The following is a 22626-nucleotide window of genomic DNA, read 5'->3' as shown; positions in this document are numbered from 1 at the left end:
TCTGTGCACACACAATAGGACAGCGCTGTGACACATAATGCTCTTCTAGATGACAGGGAATCCTTCCCTTTGTTACAGCAGCAGTCCGCTAGAAGGTTTTTGTAGGTTTGGAGTTGTTACACATAGCGCGGGTTTTATCCATTTATAGTGATGACATCATTGCCCAAATCTGGGGGTCACCAGCCATTTCCACCCTTTACTCCCAGCTGGGGGGCTTTGTATCCATATACCAGATGTTCTACAGGACTAAATCTGCAATCAATGTTACTGCAAAATCAAAGGGGCCAAAACCCCTCCCCCGAGCAGTCATATATTTCTGTCCCCCTTGGTGGGAGTGGAGGTGACCCCTCTATAAGGATCTACAGTCCATACACACCCAGCACAAGGCCGGGGTCACACTACCAGACACTTCTCGGGGCTGCAGTTCCTCTGAGCTCCACAAGGTGGGGATCTCACTTCTACCCAGACAGGAAGTCTCTATGGAAGACAGGAAGTGATGTCAGGTACAGACAGGAAGCAGAGAGGAGACATTGCTGGAAGTGGCAGCAGAGGAGGTAATAAGATGTTATGTTCTATTTACACCCAGTAACCTCTGTCATGTCCATCCTCTTCCTCCATGGTCACGTCCGTCCTCTTCCTCCATGGTCACGTCCGTCCTCTTCCTCCATAGTCCTGTCCATAGGATGTCTGTTTCTGCAGCATTGACTAAAAGGTAGTCAGGGGTCAGTGCTATACATCTTCAGGAGACACTCCAATACCTCCCATGACACAGGCTCTGGCAGTGCCCGGTGCTGGAATTCAGAGCCCCAGGAACCCACCACCACTCTGTACAATGTCCTGGATTCCAGACAATACTTGGCAACTAAGAGAACCCCCTACTGTCCTCCTACTCACACTGGGCTGTCATTGGAGGGAAGAAAACAGACTCCTCCCCCACAGTTCTCTACTCCACCAGCACCATCCTCCTGCTATCCAATGCAATCTCTTACTGAAGAGAGTGACAGTGACATCACTCCTGTCAGTCAGCAGGCTGCTGGTGATTGGAGCCTTGCAGCCGGAGGTCTGGCAATTATCCTGATTATCCAGCAACTCCAGCCAATAGCCAGAAAGTTCCCCTTCCTGGACCTCATGATGAGCCGACATTGACCTCACAGCACTGCCTCAGAGCAAACAAGTCATAGGAAGGATCAGATTTATCATTCCTTGTCTGCAGATCTAATACTCATCAAAACCAGTTCAGAGACCAAACAAACCCAACAGAGAAAAGGGGATTTCTGATCTGACAGGACAAGAGGGTCCCGGGACCTCAAATATGCATCAAACACTAAACAGTCCAAACTAAATGTGTTTCCAGGAGGACAGAAGTCCTGAACTGGTTCCCACCCGGCCTATTGTACAATGACGGCGGACAGGACCTCTCTCCTTCTGGAAGGAGGTTGTATGATGTCCTCCCACTCTTGCTGTGCAGGTGGAGGGGGACGCAGCATGGTGATTGGTGGGGAGCTGTGTCCCTCGAGCTGAACGCATCCCTGATCAGGGAAAAGATCCAATGATGTTGTCTCTTTACCATGTGATCAGCTGTATCCAATCACAGCTGATCACATGTAAACCAAAGCCGGTTATTGGGATTTCCTGTCCTCAGCGCTGTCACTGTCTGAGGAAGGGAAAGGAAACCGATAACCGGCTTTCCTGTGACAGGGGACATTTACTGTGATTATTAGTGCCCACCAGTGCAGCCCCATCAGTGCAGCATATCAGTGCCCATTAGTGTATCCATATCAGTGCAGCCCCATCTGTGCAGCATATCAGTGCCCATCAGTGCAGCCCCATCAGTGCAGCATCTCAGTGCCCATTAGTGTATCCATATCAGTGCAGCCCCATCAGTGCAGCATCTCAGTGCCCATTAGTGTATCCATATCAGTGCCCATTAGTGTATCCATATCAGTGCAGCCCCATCAGTGCAGCATATCAGTGCCCATTAGTGCAGCCCCATCAGTGCCACCTATCAGAGCAGCATATCAGTGTCTGTTCATCAATGCAGCTTTTTCAGTGTCATTCAGTGAAGGAGAAAAATAGCTTTTTTTGCTAAATTTTATAACAAACAAAGAAAAATTTTTTTTTCTTCAAAATATTTGGTCTTTTTTCATTTGTTTAGCAATAAATGACCCCCCCTCAGTGATGAATTAATACTGCACCACCAAAATAAAGCTCTATCTGTCTAAAAAATGATAAAAATGTCATTTGGGTTCAGTGTTGCATGACCACGCAAGGCCACGGGAGGACACGGAGGTGACACCGGGTTAGGACAGGAAGGGGAAGTGGGCTCGGAGATATGGAGACACACAGTATAAATAAGACCATCTACCACCAGCAGCCAATCCTCTTACAGCCCCCTAGAGGAGGGGAAATGCGTCAGTGATGGCTGCGGTGATGTAATTCCCGAATGGTGGGACTCATGTGGATGGGACACTTTCGGTCGGACATTTTGCTTGTATATTATATACAAATGTGAGGTATATGGTTTGCTGTAAAGGAAGTTTGTAATAAATGGAATGACACCATGTGGGTGATTGTTGTTATCTCCTCCCTGCATACATCATGAGATGAACCATCAGTTGTATGATATATTGGGGGGGGGAATTGTACACAATCATCCAGGAGGACTACAAGCTCCAGACTAACCAGGACCATGACACAGCACATAGGACTCCTATTCCAGTGTAAGAGTCCACATCCTGTGGTGGGGGAGGGGGAGCACTGGAGGGGAGCACTGGAGGGGTAGTACTGGAGGGGAGCACTGGAGGAGGAGCACTGGAGGGGAGCACTGAGGGGGAGTACCGGAGGGGAGCACTGGAGGGTGGGCACTGGAGGGGGAGTACTGGAGAGGAGCACTGGAGGGGGAGCACTGGAGGGGGAGTACTGGAGAGGAGCACTGGAGGGGGAGCACTGGAGGGGAGCACTGGAGGAGGAGCACTGGAGGGGAGCACTGAGGGGGAGTACCGGAGGGGAGCACTGGAGGGTGCGCACTGGAGGGGGAGCACTGGAGGGGGAGTACTGGAGAGGAGCACTGGAGGGGGGCACTGGAGGGGGAGTACTGGAGAGGAGCACTGGAGGGGGGGGCATTGGAGGGGGAGCACTGGAGGGAGAGCACTGAGGGGGAGCACTGAGGGGGGGCACTGGAGGGGAGCACAAGATCTGCACTTTGATGAAAGGAGGAGGGAATTATATTGAATTTGGATGGATTTTCATGCAGTTGGACACGTTGGGAATGGGACACAATTTTTGCCCAGACTAGGCAGAGCCTAGAATAGTACTGTATATGACCGCACAATTGTCATCCAAACTGCGACAGCACTGACATCTGAAAAGTGTTCTGGTCAGGAAGGGGGTGGAAGTGTCCGGTATTGAGGTGGTTAGATGTCCAGCAACCCTCCTATTCCCCCCTCACATCCACATCCTATTATTGTGTGACCAATACCATCCAAATACACTCACTGGCCACCCAATCAGGTCCACCTGTTCAATTGCTGGGTAACATAAACTGCTAATCAGCCAATCACATGGCAGCAACTCAATGCATTTAGGCATCTAGACGTGGTGAAGACAACTTGCTGAAGTTCAAACTGAGTATCAGAATGGGAAAGAAAGGGGATTAAAGAGACTTTGAATGTGGTGTGGTTGTTGGTGTCAGGCAAGCTGGTCTGGGTATTTCAAAAACTGCGGATCTACTGGGATTTTCCCGCACAACCATCTCTGGGGTTTACAGAGAACGGTCCGAAAAAGGGAAAATATCCAGTGAGCGGCAGTTGTGTGGAGGAAAATGCCTTGTTGATGTCAGAGGAGAATGGGCAGACTGGTTGCTGCGACATTCAGATGGTAGGGTCAGAATTTGGCATAAACAACATGAAAGCATGGATCCATCCTGCCTTGTATCAACGGTTCAGGCTGGTGGTGTCATGGTGGGGGGGAGATTTTCTTGGCACTAGCAAGGTGGACCTAATAAAGTGGCCGGTGAGTGTAATTCTTACTTTCATTTCCCAAAGTTATCCGTCTACAAGGAGACCTGTATAGATCACATGATGGCACCAATGAGGATGGAGGAGGACCGGAGTCACATGACTGAGAAGATACTAAACCTCACCCTGGAGATCATCTACCTGCTGACCGGAGAGGTGAGGAGGATTCTGGGAGGTCACATGACATCACTCTCATCTCTATTAATAAAACACAGACCTGACCGGAGAGGTGAGGAGGATTCTGGGAGGTCACATGACATCACACAGACCTGACCGGAGAGGTGAGGAGGATTCTGGGAATCTAACATGATATTCCTATTGGTTCCACAATACAGAGATTTCCTCTTCTGAAGTCAGGTGATCATATGACCATCACAGTGCCTCCATGTGACTCCCTAAACCCTGAGAGACACAACATGCAGAAGATTCTAGCAGTCACCAAGAAGATGATGGAGCTGCTGACAGGAGAGGTGAGCGGTGCCGGGAATTCTGGGACATTCTCCAGTAACAGACAAGGGATGTGTCTGGATGGTGACTGTATCATTGTGTGTGTCAGGTTCCTATAAGGTGTCAGGGTGTCACTGTCTATTTCTCCATGGAGGAGTGGGAGTATTTAGAAGGACACAAGGATCTCTACAAGGACGTCATGATGGACAATCAGCCGCCCCTCACATCACCGGGTAAGAGGAGACTTTATTGTAAAGGAGAGAGCAGTACGGAGGATCCACCTAGATCCCCCATCATCTGATAAACACATAGAAACAATGGATTCAGTCAGTGTGTGTGTTTCCTACAGATGGATCCAGTCATGGGAACCCACCAGAGAGATGTCCCCGTCCTCTGTATTCCCGGGATTCCACACAGGAAGGTCACACCATCCCTCACCATCATCAGGTAGATGATGACAATTATTGGTAGTTGTGATTTATACACAGCATGTTTGTTACAATGAATGTTTTATTATATCTTTCAGAGTGGAATCCTCGGGGATGATAATATTGATGTTAAAGAAGAGTATAAAGAGGAGGATGAGGAGTATGGAGTGATGGAGGAGTTTTCAGAAGGACACAAGGATATGATGGAGCCACCTAATACCAGGAACCCACCAGAGAGATGTCCCCGTCCTCTGTATTCCCGGGGTTCCACACAGGAAGGTCACACCATCCCTCACCATCATCAGGTAGATGAGGAGCAATCACTGATAGTATCATTAGGATCTGTACGTTAGAATAAAATGTACAAAGCGAGTGCTATCCAGTCAGCAGCTAAGCACTGAAGGTAACCAACATAAACCTTACAATAGAATAAATAAAATAGTGCAGCGCTAAAATAATGATTCAGATGAAAGGGAGGTAAAAATAAACAATAAATAATAAAATTTTATGTAAATAAACAATATATGTGAACGCACTTAAAAAATTCAAATGGAGACTAGTTATCAGATTAGCACAAAGGTAACTAGATAAAACCTTTAAATGAACATAAAGTATATAAGTGCAGAGCTCACACTAAATAAATAAATATGACATATAGTTCTTATCAGTGACTGAAAATATACAATTATAAATATATGGGGCAAATAATTTGTGTCAGTGACTAGATAGTGCCCATATAGTCCCAAAAGCTTCAATTGGTGCTTGTGTTCGTGGAAACAGAAGAAATGCGCACTCACCAGATGCGCAATATTAGTGCGTGTTATATCTTATATCCTGGTGTCATCAAGGTAGTCATCTGAGCCAGTTGTGGAAAAAGGCTTCCTCTCAAGGTGGATGGGTCCTCGGACTTTAAATGTTTATGATCCAGGGGTGTCCAGAGTTCCCCTTAAGGGATAGGTGGGTGCAGCTCACAAGGGTTAACTGGAGGCTCCCTCTCTGGAGGTAATGAACTGGTACTGGGTGTCGCCCCCGAATAAAGATGGCCACCGGAGCTCCATGATGCTCCGATGGTGTGACATCATGGTGTGACTTGGCTCCTCCTTACACGTTACGTGCGCACGCACATCATCAGACGAAGATACCATTGGCGCCATGACGTGACATAAATAGGCAGAATGGCGCATGCGTATCAAGCCGGCACCATTTTGCTGAAGCCTAAAGAGATTGCTTACTCTCGTGCGCTGATGCGCCATTTTACTAGAGGTTTTTTTATATAGATAAAAAGATTATGTACATTTGTTCGCTTATGCGGTATATTACCTTAAATTCTAAATATCAAAAGAGTATAATATAATAAAAACTCCTAATATATTGAAATATATTGGTGATGCAGGTGTGGTAATGCTTTATATGATTAGATAAACCATTTCAGATGTCAAAAGTATAGCACTTATATGAGTGTTGGAAGTGATTGCTCTACATTAAATATTATTGATCAACTGTTGTATATTAATATCAATAAAGGATATTAATATTTAATAAGTAAAAGAAGAAAAAAAAATTGTATAAGAATATCAGCAAAATCATAATAAAAAAATAATAAAGTCAAATAATGATACCATTAAAACACCTATTGTATTCAAATAATAAAATAAGTAAAATATATACTGGTGTCCATTATAGTAAAATTATAAATAATTATATAAAAAAAAAAATTTTAGAACAAAAAATGGACATCAGAAGGATTTGGCAAAAGATCCGATGAGTGTTAACGAATGTACTAAGACTGAAATCACATATGATATGAATATAACCGTATTGTAAGAAAAATACACAAGAATTAAAATATTTATGCTAAAAGTACACATTAAAGAATGTTCAAATGAAATTAACTATTATCGATAAAACAATTAACATCTAACTCAATATTGAGTCCTGCCGGGTGCAGGGTACCTAACTCGTAAATTTGTTTGGTCTCCAGTTGGGATACTGCCCGAGTCTTATATGTCCCTCTCCAGTGCGGGATGATAGTATCTATCCCTATAAACATAAGTGAGGAGGGATCTCTCTTCTGATATCACCTATAATGTAAGGAGAGGGAATGCTCCTTATATCCTTTTTTAATATTATAAATGTGCTCCGGAGACGGTCCCTCAACCTTCTCGTGGTACGACCCACATACTGTTTGGAGCATTCTAATAGACTACATATTTTCTATTACAGCAGATTAATTTGTCTATATTATATGTCTTATTAGTTTGATTAGAAAGATATCTGGTTATTATTTTCTTTCTAGTATCATTAGGATCTGTACATTATCTGCATTGTTACCATTGATGGCATTTTTATTATATATTCAGAGTGGAAACCTGAGAGATCCTAAAGTTGAGGTTAAAGAAGAGAAAAAAGAGGAGGAGGATGAGGATGGGGGGATGGAGGAGTCAGAGATTCTAAAGGAACACAAAGATCTGTACCAGGACACCATGGTGGAGTCATCCAGCTACAGGAACCCACCAGAGAGATGTCCCTGTCCTCTGTATTCCCGGGATTCCACACAGGAAGGTCACACCATCCCTCACCATCATCAGGTAGATGATGACAATTATTGGTAGTTGTGATTTATACACAGCATGTTTGTTACAATGAATGTTTTATTATATCTTTCAGAGTGGAATCCTCGGGGATGATAATATTGATGGTAAAGAAGAGTATAAAGAGGAGGATGAGGAGTATGGAGTGATGGAGGAGTTTTCAGAAGGACACAAGGATATGATGGAGCCACCTAATACCAGGAACCTACCAGAGAGATGTCCCCATCCTCTGTATTCCCGGGATTCCACACAGGAAGGTCACACCATCCCTCACCATTACAAGGTTGGTGGGATGGAGCATCTAGAACATGGACTTGTGGAGATGATGTGTGGATTTTTTATGTAATGTCACAATCATAAATCTTATATTTTACAGATGATATTTTCTCTCATTTCCTTGATTTAGAGTGGAGATCCAATCGATATAGAATTTGAGGTGAAAGCAGAAGAAGAAGAGGCGTATGTGAGGGATGATCAGCAGTCTATGGAGGAGGATGGAATAACGGGGACATTTATAGAGGAGGACACTCCTACAGAGATCAGCACAGGTGGGTCATGAACACTAAATCCATTCCTCCACCCATACTGCTCACTGATTGGTCCAGAGTAGGGCGGGGACTGGGTGATATCAGCCTGTAATCCCCTGGTCACTTTCCTGAGCTGTGTTCCCCGTCCTGTATTCCTGGATTTCTCTCGGATAATCTTCCTTCTCTGTGCTGCAGACACAATTTATGTATCTAGACTGGATTTATGGAGGTTCTGGGGTTCAGCCGGCAGAAAAATGTTCATTTCACCATAAGTGTTACTAGACCTAGGCACCTGGGGTATGAGTCTTGTATCTTTTTCCCCATGCTCGGGTCTAGTAAGATCTCTGACAGAATATTTCTCCCAGGGTTCCTTGCTCTGTGGTCTGCTGGCTGTGCCGGGTGGAGGGATATGTCTGTAGTGTCTCAGACCCAAGTCACTGAGTGCAGTCTCAGGAGATGGGAGGCAGCGGTGTGGGATCTCTGCAACTTGTCTACAGTAAACATTTAAGATTCCATTCATTAATGAATACCGATATTATGAGTCATGACCCTTCCAATGTGTTATTTAAATTGTACATTACATACTCCTGACCCCTGCACTATATACTCTATGTTGTACATTACATACTCCTGACCCCTGCACTATATACTCTATGTTGTACATTACATACTCCTGACCCCTGCACTATATACTCTATGTTGTACATTACATACTCCTGACCCCTGCACTATATACTCTATGTTGTACATTACATACTCCTGACCCCTGTACTATATACTCTATGTTGTACATTACATACTCCTGACCCCTGCACTATATACTCTGTTTTACATTACATACTCCTGACCCCTGCACTATATACTCTATGTTGTACATTACATACTCCTGACCCCTGCACTATATACTCTATGTTGTACATTGCATAGTCCTGACCCCTGCACTATATACTCTTATGTTGTACATTACATACTCCTGACCCCTGAACTATATACTCTATGTTGTACATTGCATAGTCCTGACCCCTGCACTATATACTCTATGTTGTACATTACATACTCCTGACCCCTGCACTATATACTCTATGTTGTACATTACATACTCCTGACCCCTGCACTATATACTCTATGTTGTACATTACATACTCCTGACCCCTGCACTATATACCCTATGTTGTACATTACATACTCCTGACCCCTGCACTATATACTCTATGTTGTACATTACATACTCCTGACCCCTGCACTATATACTCTATGTTGTACATTGCATAGTCCTGACCCCTGCACTATATACTCTATGTTGTACATTACATACTCCTGACCCCTGCACTATATACTCTATGTTGTACATTACATACTCCTGACCCCTGCACTATATACTCTATGTTGTACATTACATACTCCTGACCCCTGCACTATATACTCTATGTTGTACATTACATACTCCTGACCCCTGCACTATATACTCTATGTTGTACATTACATACTCCTGACTTCTGCTCTCCCCCTCCCCCCACTGCTATATACATTGAGGAACAGAAGTATTTGAACCCCCTGCGATTTTGCAAGTTCTCCCACTTCTCCATCATGGAGGGGTCTGACATTCACATTGTAGGACATTCCCACTCTGAGAGACAGAATTTAAAAAATAAATTCAGGAAATCACATTGTATGATTTGTAAAGAATGTATTTGTCTCGCACGGCTGAACAGAAGTATTTGAACCCCTGAGAAGATCCGTGTTAATATTTGGTACAGAATCCTTTGTTTGCAATTACAGAGGTCAGACGTTTCCTGTAGTCCTTGGCCAGGTTTGCACTGCAACAGGGATTTTGGCCGACTCCTCCACACAGATCTCCTCTAGATCTGTCAGGTTTCGGGGCTGTCGCTGAGCAACACGGAGTTTCAGCTCCCTCCAAAGATGTTCTATTGGATTTAGGTGTGGAGACTGGCTAGGCCACTCCAGAACCTTGATATGCTTCTTACAGGGCCACTCCTTGGTTCTCCTGGCTGTGTGCTTCGGGTCGTTGTCATGTTGGAAGACCCAGCCATGACCCGTCTTCAATGCTCTGACTGAGGGAAGGAGGTTGTTGCTCAAAATCTCACAATAAATGGCCCCATTCATCCTCTCCTTAATACAGTGCAGTCGTCCTGTCCCCTTCGCAGAAAAGCACCCCCAAAGCATGATGTTACCACCCCCATGCTTCACAGTAGGGATGGTGTTCTTGGAATGCAACTCATCCTTTTTCCTCCAAACACGACGAGTGAAGTTTAGACCAAAAAGTTCTGCTTTGGTCTCATCTGACCACATGACTTTCTCCCATGCCTCCTCTGCATCATCCAGATGGTCATTGGCAAACTTCAGACAGGCCTGGACATGTGATGACTTGAGCAGGGGAACCTTCAGACGGGCCTGGACATGTGATGACTGGAGCAGGGGAACCTTCAGACGGGCCTGGACATGTGATGACTTGAGCAGGGGAACCTTCCGTGCAATGCATGATTTGAAACCATGACGGCGTAGTGTTCTACTGACAGTGACCTTTGAAACTGTGGTCCCTGCTCTCTTCATGTCATTGACCAGCTCCTCCCTTGTAGTTCTGGGCTGATTCCTCACCTTTCTTATCATCAGTGATACCCCACGAGGTGACATCTTGCATGGAGCCCCAGTCTGAGGGAGACTGATAGTAGTCTTTAGCCTCTTCCATTTTCTAACAATTGCTCCAACAGTTGATCTATTTTCACCAAGCTGCTTGGCAATTGCCCCGTAGCCCTTTCCAGCCTTGTGGAGGTCCACAATTTTGTCTCTGGTGTCTTTTGACAGCTCTTTGGTCTTGCCCATGGTAGTAGTTGGCATCTGGCTGACTGTGGGGTGGACAGGTGTCTTTAAAGAGCTCAGACAGGTGCTACTAAGTTAGATTAATGAGTGGAGTAGAGGTGAACTTTTTAAAGGCGCAGTAACAGGTCTTTGAGAGACAGAATTCTTGCTGTTTCTTAGGTGTTCAAATACTTCTGTTCAGCAGTGCGAGACAAATACATTCTTTACAAATCATACAATGTGATCTCCTGAATTTTTTTTTTAATTTTGTCTCAGAGTGGGAATATACCTACAATGTGAATGTCAGACCCCTCCATGATTTCTAAGTGGGAGAACTTGCAAAATCGCAGGGTGTTCAAATACTTCTGTTCCTCACTGTATACACATAATATGGATTCTCTTTTGTTCCCCCCATTTCCTACCAGCTGGACATTTTATATCGGATGATGTGATTGGAGCACAGACTTTTACATGGTGATAATAATGTGATAACACCCTCCAACTTTGGACCTTTAAACAGAAAGTGATAATGAGGGAGGAGTCAATACCCCAATGATGGTGGTCTTCAGGATCAGTCCAGTCTTCATCTTGGTTGTTCTCCCCCCATCCTCACTCTCTGACCTCTGGTGGGGCTCAGCCCCGCTGTTCTTCATGACTAAATCATGGACTAAATAAGGAAGTGCAGTACTTCTTGTGTTGGGAAGATGGCGATGAGTGATAGAGGGGGTGGGGACCCTCGTCCTATAATCCCCTCATCACTGTCCCTCCTATAAAAGACAGTTCTGGTTGTTTCCTCACTCTCTGACTAAGGTCCATGAATAAAGAAATGACCTGGTAGGAGATCAGAGGAGCCATTTCCTAGTTCCCTTGAGGGTGGAATTGTAAGCTCCTCAGAGCCCAAGCTGCCTGATGTGGGCGGAGTCCTGGTTTGGGGGAACCAATCAGCTCCCGTCTAGTAATCCTCTTTGTCTTTGTATTTTAGTCCATGGCTGGGAGATGAGGAAAACCTCCGAGGATTGTCTCACTTTGTCTCCAGACGGGAAAGTAGAAGATGAGGACTTCACACAGTATAGTCCAGGAGAAAACCCGGCTCCCTCCAATGTCCATCCGGCACCACCCAGTGTAGATGGACCATCGGATTCCTCGTATCCTGAGGAAGCTCAGACTGTGCGGGACCCGGCCAGCCTTTCAACAGAGAAGAGGTTCTCCTGTACTGAGTGTGGGAAGGGTTTCCATTATAAATACAATCTTAATACGCATAAAAGATCTCACACGGGAGAGAAGCCGTATTCCTGTCCTGAGTGCGGGAAATGTTTTGTACAAAAATTTGAACTTGTCAGACATGAAAGGTCCCACACGGGGGAAAAGCCGTATTCCTGTCTTGAATGTGGAAAATGTTTTTCAGAAAGGTCCAGTCTTTACACACATCAGAGACTGCATACGGGTGAAAAGCCATATTGCTGTTCTGAGTGCGGAAAATGTTTTTCACAGAAGTGCAATCTTTATACGCATCAGAAATCTCACACAAGGGACAAGCCGTATTCCTGTCCTGAGTGCGGGAAATGTTTTTCACTAAATGCCAATCTTTACAGACATCAGAGATGTCACACAGGAGAGAAACCTTATTCATGTCCTGAGTGCGGGGAATGCTTTTCACGGAAGTCTCATCTTGACGCACATCAGAGCTCTCACACGGGGGAAAAGCCACTTTCCTGTTCTGAGTGCGGTAAGTGTTTTGTATACAAATCAGGACTTGTTATACATCAGAGATCTCACACGGGGGAGAAGCCATATTCCTGTCCGGAGTGCGGGAAATGTTTTACAGTGAAGTCTCATCTTTCCAGACATCAGAGATCTCACACAGGGAGAAGCCACTTTCCTGTCCTGAGTGAGGGAAATGTTCCCACTGAAGTCCTGTCTTCCTGTACATCATGGATCCCACACAACCCTGGAGGTGTATTAGTGCGGGAAATGTCTTCTAGATGAATGTTGCTGGACATCCCAGCTCTCATGTGGGGAAGAAGCACACCCTGATATACACCTCAGATATACTCCATGGCTGATCTTCATCATGGAAGAAACAGTCCATAAGGAGATCAGAGGCCTCCAAAGACATGGATGAAGTGTGGGACCGGGTCGGCCATTGATGGCAGGAGAAGAATATAAATGGAGTGTGAAATGTTCTGCAATGATGGAAAACATTCCCCCGGCTCAGCAAATCTCCTAATGACATCGGTGTTTTAGCCCCATTCACAGAGAAGGAATGGACAGGAGATACAATCTCTCATACAGACAGAATGGTCATGTGACTTTATAAAGAGGAATGCCAGAAAATCACATCAATCAAATCTTCCAATGTGTTCTGTGCAATCTGCGTACACATGGGGGGAGGGGCAGACCCGGGGGCATCCAGTGAGAACACAGAGGGGGGCTGTCTTACCATGGTAGGCAGGAAGCATCATAGACCTGAGCACCAGCATGTCCACCGGCTGCCATAAACAAGGGAGCTGGCCCAGCACAGAACTCCTGGGAAGACTTACCTGACGCCACTTTCCTGCTCCACTTTCCATCCAGCCAGTGATGGTCCTGCCGCCATTTGTTTTATTATTGGTGTATACTCTGTTAAGCAGGAATCATTTCTCCTGAAGAAGTGAGCGCTGCACCACGAAACGCGTGGAGATGGATGACGCTGCTGGATCCTCCTTATGGTGCTCAGAATTCTGTCCCACGGTGATTGTTGTCCAGGAATTGTCCATTGATGGACTTTGTGAGAGATTTCATGGCCTTGTACACCTGCTGGGAGGGTTTTATGATTTCTACGCTGATTGGGAAGAAAACATTGGAAGATCTTTATTGATATGTTTTTCTGGAGTTCCTCTTTATAAAGTCCCATGAGTCCCATTGTGTCTGTATGAGAGATTTCATCTAGGGTAAGGACTGACCTACACCCCATCCATGCACACTTACCTCTTCGGATCTGCTAAGGAATGGACATGCACTTTCACCAGGTGAATGGTTCTACACATTCTTTATGAATAGACCCCCAAATGTCAGGAGACGTTTCTATAAAGACGGGAAGTATGGAGCAGAGAAATGAAGAGACCTCCCAGCAATGTTATTGTAATGTACACCAATAATAATGACTCCGCCCCCACATTCCAGACAAGGGATCTTCCTGACCAATCAGATTTCTTCCTTTACTATTTCCTGATTTTTTTTTTTTTGCAATCCTGTTGAAAGTGAAATTATAATAAAAATGTATTGAATGAAAAACAAAATGGTGTGTGTGTGTGCAATGATGACAAAGCTGTGTATCCAGAAACGGCTGGTCGGTGACACTTCCATATACAGCCCAATGAAGTGACAAGGAAGCCCTAGAACCCTTTGGAGGAACCCTGGCTGAGAAAGGCTGGACTAGGCAGTCACATATCTCTGCCCCCCTTGCAGGGTTCCCAACCCTCCGTGACTTTTATTACTGACACAACATGAAATAGAATAGAATGGATAGATAATGTGGACATTGTAGTCAATGGAAGGTGATGAAGGGACGGACAGAATCAAGCTCCTTGATAGTAGAGGCAGACCCGATCAGTCCTCATGGGGGTCACATACATGTATAATAGATCCTGGTGGTGTCATGGAGGACAATCCTCAGGTATCCTCATATGTAGATGATAGTCACTGAGATATCAGATAAAGCCACACGCTGCTATCTCACACTTGGCACAAAGACAGCCAGTAGATGGATGTAAAGAGATGACGGAACGGGGCACTTGTAGAGTCAAAGGAGGCAGCGGTCACCATTCACTTTCAGCACAGGAGAGTCCCTCAATCCTCAGTGAGGTCATATACATACATGGCAGACCCATATAGATCCCATAGGGGGTAATCCACGTAGTCATCCACGGATAATTGTGGTAATAGCAGTGTTGCCAGTATATGGATGGCGGGTTATAATGACAGGATAGATAGTGCAGTAGGCAGTGGGTGAGCATAAATATGAGACTGATAGAGCCCTGTGTGCCAGCGATAGGAACAAGGACATCAGACAGGTGGAGCTCAGCCAAGCAATTTCCATGAATGGGGACTCCCGCAGTGTATTAGTGCCTTAGTCCAAAAAACAGAGTCCGCTCACCCATCCAAGTGCCGTTTGCTAATGCATTGTCCTCCCGCTGCATAGTGGAAGTGTAGAGGCACGCCGTGTAATCATCTGTGGATGAGGAGGTCTGCAAAGAGGTCTAGTGTGTCCAGAGCAATGCGGCCAGGTGGTGAGGCTGTGTGGAGAGGCCTGCATGTCGGGGACGCGGGTGTCATGATGCTGTGACGTCAACATGTTTCATCCACTGAGTCACCTGAGCTTCTTCAGCCCACAGCAAACCGGACACACTAGACCTCTTTGCAGACCTAATCATCCACAGATGACTACACGGCATACCTCTACACTTCCACTATGCAGCGGGAAGACAATGTATTAGTAAACAGCACTTGGATGGGAAGCAGAAGGAGCCAAGAGAAGATGGAGAGCAGAAGCAGCCTAGAGAGGATGGGGAGGTGAAGAAGCCTAGAGAGGATGGGGAGGTGAAGAAGCCTAGAGAGGATGGGGAGGTGAAGAAGCCTACAAAGGACGAGGAGGAGAAGCAGCCTAGAGATGATGAGGAGGAGAAGGAGCCTAGAGAGGGAAAGGAGCCTAGAGAGGATGGGGAGGAGATGGAGCCAAGAGAGGATGGGGAGGGGAAGGAACCAAAAGAGGATAGGAAAGGAGGAGCCTAGAGAGGATGGGAGGGGAAGGAGCCTAGAGAGGATGGGAGGGGGGTATAAACCTAAAGAGAATTGGAGAGAAGGGTGGAAAAGGAAAGGAAGGAAAGTATAGAAGATGGAGAAGAAACCTAGAAAGGATCGGGAGGTGAAAGAATCCTAGAGAGGATGGGGAGGAGAAAGAAGCCTAGAGAGGATGGGGAGGAGAAGGAGCCTAACGAAGATGAGGAGTGAAAGAAGCCTAGAGAGGATGGGGATGAGAAGGAGCCTAGATAAGATGGGGAGAGAAAGGAACCTAGAAAGGATGGGAAGGGGAAGGAGCCTAGATAAGATGGGGAGGGGAAGGAGCCTAGAAATTATTGGGAGGGAATGGAGCCTAGAGAGAATGGGAGCCTAGAAAGCATGGGGAGTAATAAGAGCCTAGAGAGGATGGGGAGGGGAAGGAACCCAGAGATGATAGGGAGGGGAATGAACCTAGAGAGGATGAGGAGAAGAAGTTGCCTAGAGAAGATAGGGAGGGGAGGAAGGCTAACGAGGATGGGGAGTGGAAGGAGCCTAGAGAGGATGGGAAAGTGGAAGGAGCCTAGAGAGTATGAGGAAGGGAAGAAGCCTACAGAGGATGGGAAGGAGAAGGAGCCTAAAGAGGATGGAGAGGGGAAGAAGCCTAGACAGCATGGAGAGGGGAATGAGCCTATTGAGGATGAGGAGTGGAAGGAGTCTAGAGAGGATGGGGAGGGGCATGAACCTAGAAAGTATGAGGAGGGGATAGAGCCTAGAGAGGAGGGGAACGTAGAAACAATGGGGAGTGGAAGGAACCTAAAGTGGATGGGGAGGGAAAGGAACCTAGAGAGGATAGGGAGGGGAAGGAGCTTAAGAGAGGATGGCAAGGGCATAAAGCCTAGAGCAGATGGGAGCCTAGAAAGGTTGGGGAATGGAAGGAGGCTAGAGAGGATAAAAAAGGAGAAGGAGCCTAGAGGGTATGGGGAGTGAAAGGAACCTAGAGAAATTGTAGGCAATTGAGCCTAGAGAGTTTGGGGAGGGGAAGGAGCCTAGAAAGGATGGGGTGGGGAAGGACCATGGAGAGGATGGGAGGGGAATACATTTGAGTAAGTTTCTGGCACTACAAACTCCATGCAGTCACCTGTGCTATTCAGCACTTGCCATTGTCCTCAGTGTTCATTTTCTACAAACACCAACCCATAGGTGCCTCCCTCCCAGGAATACAGAACACATTTTCTCAGATGATCCCAGTATTGGACCCAATTAGTATGCTGGACATGAAAGTATTCTGCATCCAACCTTCTGGAAAAGACAAATATATTTCCTCCCCCCATCCCTTCACTGGGTTGTTTTACAGAAGAACTAAAGGCATTGATTTTCTGGAGAGTGGAGAGGGGTTAGACCTCCTGTTGGTTTCTATTGCTGCCTCGGCCTCCTTTAGGGAGATTCAGCCTCTCTATTTGTCCTGTTTACAATTATTACCTAAAGTAATAAAAAATCCTGAGATTTGGGGTGTCACCAGAACAGGATCAGGAAGAGAGGACTCCCTATGACACCATTGTATGTAGGGGGCGCTCTGCAACTAGATTTTACACCATCATATATAGGGGCAGCTTTCCAAATACAGTCAGATCCATAAATTCCTACACCGTTCACCTGATTTGGATGTAAATACCCTCAAATTAATGCTGACAGTCTGCAGTTAAAGCACATCTTGTTCATTTCATTTCAAATCCATTGTGGTGGTGTATAGAGCCAAAAATGTTAGAATTGTGTCCATGTCCCAATATTTATGGACCTGACTGTATATTATTACACACTGTACTGTATTCTCTCTCCGCCCTCTACATTGTAAACACCCCGGGACACCCCCCATGTGTACATCTGGAGGGCATCTTTCCAGAATCATACCAATGATATAACAAACACCCCCAGATTAATACAACACATGTACTGGTGGTCCAATCAGAACCCTCCAGGCCCCAGCAGTGCACACCCCCAGATTAATACAACACATGTACTGGTGGTCCAATCAGAACCCTCCAGGCCCCAGCAGTGCCCCCAGCCCTGAATTCTCACCAATGGAACTCTCCAGTGAAATCTCCTCTCATCAATTACTAGCCGGATTCTCTCTATTACCTCCTGTATGTACAAAACTCCCCCAAATCTCTCCCCTCCTCACCATCCACTAGAAATTGGAGGAATTGTTTCTTCTTCCTGAAATCCAGACCTAGAGAGGAATAGAAAAGATCCAACAAACCCCACAAAGTCTTTTTATAGAGATTTATTCCATCAAATCCAAACTATTCTACACATATTTATTCCATGGAATATGAAGAGATTTTTCTATCAATAATCCCATCAAATCTGCGTGTTTATTGGACTTTATTCCCAGCAATAATCAATCAGGAATCCATGCCAGCAATCATCAGATCAATAGGAATGTTTCCAATATCCAGTGATCACGGTTTGATCCTCCAACATAACCAGTGCACAGAATGATAAATCTATCCCATGAAATGGATCTTATTGATTGGTTGATGTCATTTATTGATCTATTGATTCCCTTCTATGATAGAATAGATTGATTTCTCCATGTATTGATCATCCTCTCCATATATCTCTTCACCTTGTCTAACATCATACAAATCCTGAATGCTATAAATCTCAGTCCTGTCCATGAATTGTATGTGACTCGGGTCTTTATAATACCATATACTGGACTGTTACTTCATTCCCTATTTTTATATCGTCTTCTTACACCTGTCCTGATGAAGTGACACTTTGAAGCCATGAAACGCGTTGATGGTGTATGTTACATTCACTTGTCCAGTAAACTCCGACCTTCTGAAGAAAACATTTCAGAGTTTCCTCCTTTACTATGGGCTCCTCTGCTGACCTCACCCTCATTTTTTCTTGGGGTGAAAGTTCTCCACCGGGATCCAAATCCTGCTTAGTATATGATGATCCGGAATTCCCCGATGACCATGGAGGGTGACCACCCATTGACTTCAGTGAGGAGACAGACATATTCTCCACAAGTCCTCAGATAGGTTGTCTGATCCCTGGATGGGTCCCCACAACCTCCCAGATGTGAGTACATGCACCGTACTTCTCCCCATCTTCTAGAACCATCTCCCACCTTCTGGTATCCATCACTACACTCAGTCCCATCTCTCCCATGGTCTTTTATCCTCTTTTCCCGTCTCCTGATGGTTTGGAGGATTTCTACATATTGCTCTCATGACAGGTCTACTTTAATTGTATGCAGAGGGGAGGGGGAGGAGTACACAGACTCCTCCCAGTGTTGGTTTATGAGGGGGACCTATATGGTATTCTGCCCTGCCCAATCACAATATCCCCTGAGGTGCCCCCACTGTGTGCAGGTACCCCCCAGACATGAGACTGTCCTCCAATCTGGTAATTTCCTGATAGATCAGATGACAAAGTCATATCTATGAGGGTCTCTTTCATTTCATGTCTATGGGCCCCTTATTGTACTATAACCCCTCCTCCTCCTGACCTGTACTGGGAAATATCCGGGCTGTGATTGGTGAGGACAATACTGCTGTTATCTCCAGTATTGTTCTATGGGTGGGATTTGTAGGAAGATTCTGTACAGAGGCTCCTATTCATTCACAAAACTGAAGCCCAGGAAACACCCTTTACTATGCTTCAGTGAATGACCACAGGAGTGATCAGTACTAATCACTCACTGTGTTCATTCAGGAAGGGGCTGGTAAACATGATATGCCAACCCCCCACTCTCCATCCTGAACACCACACTGATCTCCAACCCCAGCAGCAGCCAGTGTGGGGGGCAGGAGGGGAAGTCAGACAGCAGCACTGCACAGAGGGGGGCTGGGGCATCGGTAGGAGGTCCCAGCACAGGGAGGGAGTTTTAGTGATGGGGAAGTATTTGGACATTTTGATCTCCTTGTGGCTCCACTGCAGCAGCTGAAGCCAGTGGGAGGGGAGAGGAGAAGCCAGCAGGGGAGCCACAGATGGATCGGTGCTGCAGGGGAGGGGGGATCAGTGCTGTGGGGGGATCAGTACTGCAGGGGGAGGGAGGATCAGTGCTGTGGGGAGATGGGTGCTGTGAGGAGATGGGTGCTGTGGGGGGATAAGTGCTACAGGAGGAGGGGGATCAGTGCTGTGGGGGGATCAGTGCTGTGGGGGGATGGGTGCTGTGGGGGGATCAGTGCTGTGGGGGATGGGTGCTGTGGGGTGATCAGTGCTGCAGGAGGAGGGGGATCAGTGCTGTGGGGGAATCAGTGCTGTGGGGGGATAAGTGCTGCAGGAGGAGGGGGATCAGTGCTGTGGGGGGATCAGTGTTGTGGGGGGATGGGTGCTGTGGGGGGATCAGAGCTGTGCGGGATGGGTGCTGTGGGGTGATTAGTGCTGCAGGAGGAGGGGGATCAGTGCTGTGGGGGAATCAGTGCTGTGGGGGGCTGGGTGCTGTGGGGTGATCAGTGCTGCAGGGGGATGTTAGAGCTGTAGGGAGCCATCTTGGAGGACAGTCAGAGGAGCTGTGGAGTGGAGGGAAGCTCAGCAGACCAGGCGCTCATAGCAGAAGGGGGTAAGCCATGACAGTATGTTGTAGTCACCTGACCAGCTGGAGGCAGTTCTGTAGGTCAGTACTGTCTTGGAAATTCGCTTTAACGAATTTCTCCTTACCGTGAGTACTCGCAGTTGGATGCGCAGAAATCCCCCATAAAGCTGTGCGAATCTCGCTTACCACGACTGCAGCCAAACTACACGATTCCTGCCCATCCAAATACTTTGGTTCTGTTGAATTTGTGGGTGATTGGAGCTCCGTTACCCTAGAATGATCACACGACACTCTAAGGCTGGTTGCAACTCACATAAGGGCCGGCTTTAGGCTCAGCTCTCTGTTTTTATTAAGAATACACACATGCCCCCCACATGAATAAAGTCAATCCCTCCCACCGAACAATACAATGGGGATTGCCTATACAGAGGATGTACATTCCAATTGGAGCATAGCCTTTGCTATTATCTATCACTGGTCCTCCCCCATGAGTCTTCTGAGGTCAGCAGACTTCCTCCCCTTCCCCCCTATGAGCCATCTGAGGTCATATTTCCTGTCCTACTAGCTTCTATTGGTATGTAAAATTCTCTGCACAAGCACTCCCTAAAAATATCAGTCTGTACCTGGATGGGCCCGATACGATCTTTATTAAAACACATCCATCCAAGATACAGTTTCAAGTTGGTAATGGGTTGTAAGATATGCATAAGCCTACACGTGGAGTTCACACCGCTTGCGCATTGCGTTATGAAGCCCACGTGGTACCATGCTGCTGATATGTGGATACAGGCCCACGGTCTACTGACAGCAGCATTCGCATGGAATGCCGTGGTGGTATACACGCCGGTCTATAAGCGCAGATCTGCCATCTCATCCATTACCAAGCCGAGTACTGTAATACATACATTGTACATGCGCATGGCCCAATTGCAGCCTTCAGAGCTTTAATTAAGCCACACGAGAGACATATGAATAACACGAATATATGACACATTTAAAGTTCGACCAACAATACAAAATTTCCATGACATTCCCTCCTGTTTTATCATATTCTCCTCGTGTCCCTTCTTGATCTTCTTCAGCTTGATGGGTGTAGTCTCAAACTTCAAAGAGTTCCTGTAGTTGTCCCTGAGAATAAAGCTCCACGGGGTACCTGAAACAACAAGACCCGACGCAGACTCGACGCAAACAGGCTTGATTGAAGCGATGATCCTCAAGAGCGTTGGAACCTTCACTACAGGAAGGCTCTTGCAAAAACCACAAACAGACTTGTGGTATGAATAAAGCTTGTGATCCCACGGTGGTCTGGGGAGATCCAGCAACAGATTCTCAAATTGCCCCTGCAGACGGGGCCACACAAGGCTGGTCTCGACCCAGACAGTTTTCCAAATCGCAGACACAAACAATGATGAGGCTTGAAGCTTGCTTGAAGGTCTTGGAGAATGTGGTCTTCAGAGAGATAAATTAGAGGGAAGCCAGGACGTAATCTGTAGAGAAGGTGGATGGTTGGTGAGGTCTTCCTCCGATCAGTGGTTGGAGTGGGATCCCAGGAGCGGGCATGGAGATGTGGTCGTCTGCCCGAGCTTGGTTTACACGGTCGATGAGGCAACAGGAACATCTCACCGCGGCATATAAAAGGCAGATGAAAAAGAGAAGCATCAGGATATACACTCCCACTTCCTTCAACCAAGATCCGATGGAGAACAGGAAATCTCCCAATCCTCCCAAACCCTTGAACGGATTCCAACCCTCACTAGCTATAGCTCTAGCTTTTCCCTGTAGTTCACTAACTTTGTCCATATGGGCCTGGACCTTGTCATCGGTGTCTTCTATCCAAGTACAACAATCCTCTCCGATGAACTCACAGAACCCCCCTTTGGCGGCTAAAAGATAATCGAGGGCCATCTTCTCCTGAAGCACTAAAATTCCCATCTGCCGTTGTTCTTGGGCAATTTCTCTGACAGCCTCTACGGTCTCGTTAAACATACTATCCACGATGACAGAAAAATTGTTCAGGCGCTTCATAAGTTCTATTCCCCATCCTGTCCATGAGGGGAACCAAGCCCATGCCTGGTCGCCCTCAGAGAACAGCTCCCTGCGAACTCTCCCTGCCATCCTTACCTTCTTGTGGACCATCAACTCTTCATGGTCCATCACTACATAGGATGCGGGGACTAGCTTTATGAGGGCACACGAACCTTTCGCGTTCTGGGGAAATGTTCTATAGGCTGCCGAACCACACAGAAAATAGTATGGACCTGTCAGAGCAGAGCAGGAGGAGTTCCTCGTTCGGCCTCTGGCACTGAGCAACAGTTGCACAGACTGGGGGATTGCTCCCTCAGTCTGCACATCACATCCGTCCTTCCAACACACGTGGTCTGGTCGGTCAGTGTGGTTACTCAGAAAGGAAGTCTGGTTAGTCAGATTGACAGTTATACCTCCCTCACAGGTGGTAGTCCCAACAAACTTGTTACCTGTGCCAAAGCTGATGTT

At 46.4% G+C, this 22626-nt stretch overlaps 2 protein-coding genes across 2 annotated transcripts in view; both read left to right on the top strand.

Annotated features, from left to right (window-relative positions):
• LOC149433145 (uncharacterized) overlaps positions 1-14098 on the top strand; it is a 141166-nt gene extending 127068 nt beyond the window's left edge. The window contains exon 8 of the mRNA XM_089664587.1: positions 12099-14098. Within this exon, the coding sequence (XP_089520713.1) occupies positions 12099-12812 (714 nt within the window). The 3' untranslated portion in view covers positions 12813-14098. The remainder of the gene's footprint in view (positions 1-12098) is intronic.
• Positions 3748-8041, top strand: LOC149433146 (uncharacterized). The gene is made up of 8 exons (XM_089664583.1): positions 3748-4172; positions 4352-4486; positions 4573-4696; positions 4813-4930; positions 4992-5196; positions 7252-7479; positions 7559-7765; positions 7889-8041. Exons 1-8 carry the CDS (start codon positions 4077-4079, stop codon positions 8039-8041), a joined length of 1266 nt encoding a protein of 421 aa, XP_089520709.1. The 5' UTR covers positions 3748-4076.
• Positions 14099-22626: the final 8528 nt, after the last annotated feature.

This window comes from Staurois parvus, unplaced genomic scaffold, assembly GCF_062004578.1.
Source record: "Staurois parvus isolate SC_StPar_1 unplaced genomic scaffold, SC_StPar_1.0 ptg001957l, whole genome shotgun sequence".
NCBI classification, from domain to species: Eukaryota; Metazoa; Chordata; class Amphibia; order Anura; family Ranidae; genus Staurois; species Staurois parvus.
Note: the sequence above shows the minus strand (reverse complement) of the source record. Positions and strands in the feature narration are given on the sequence as shown.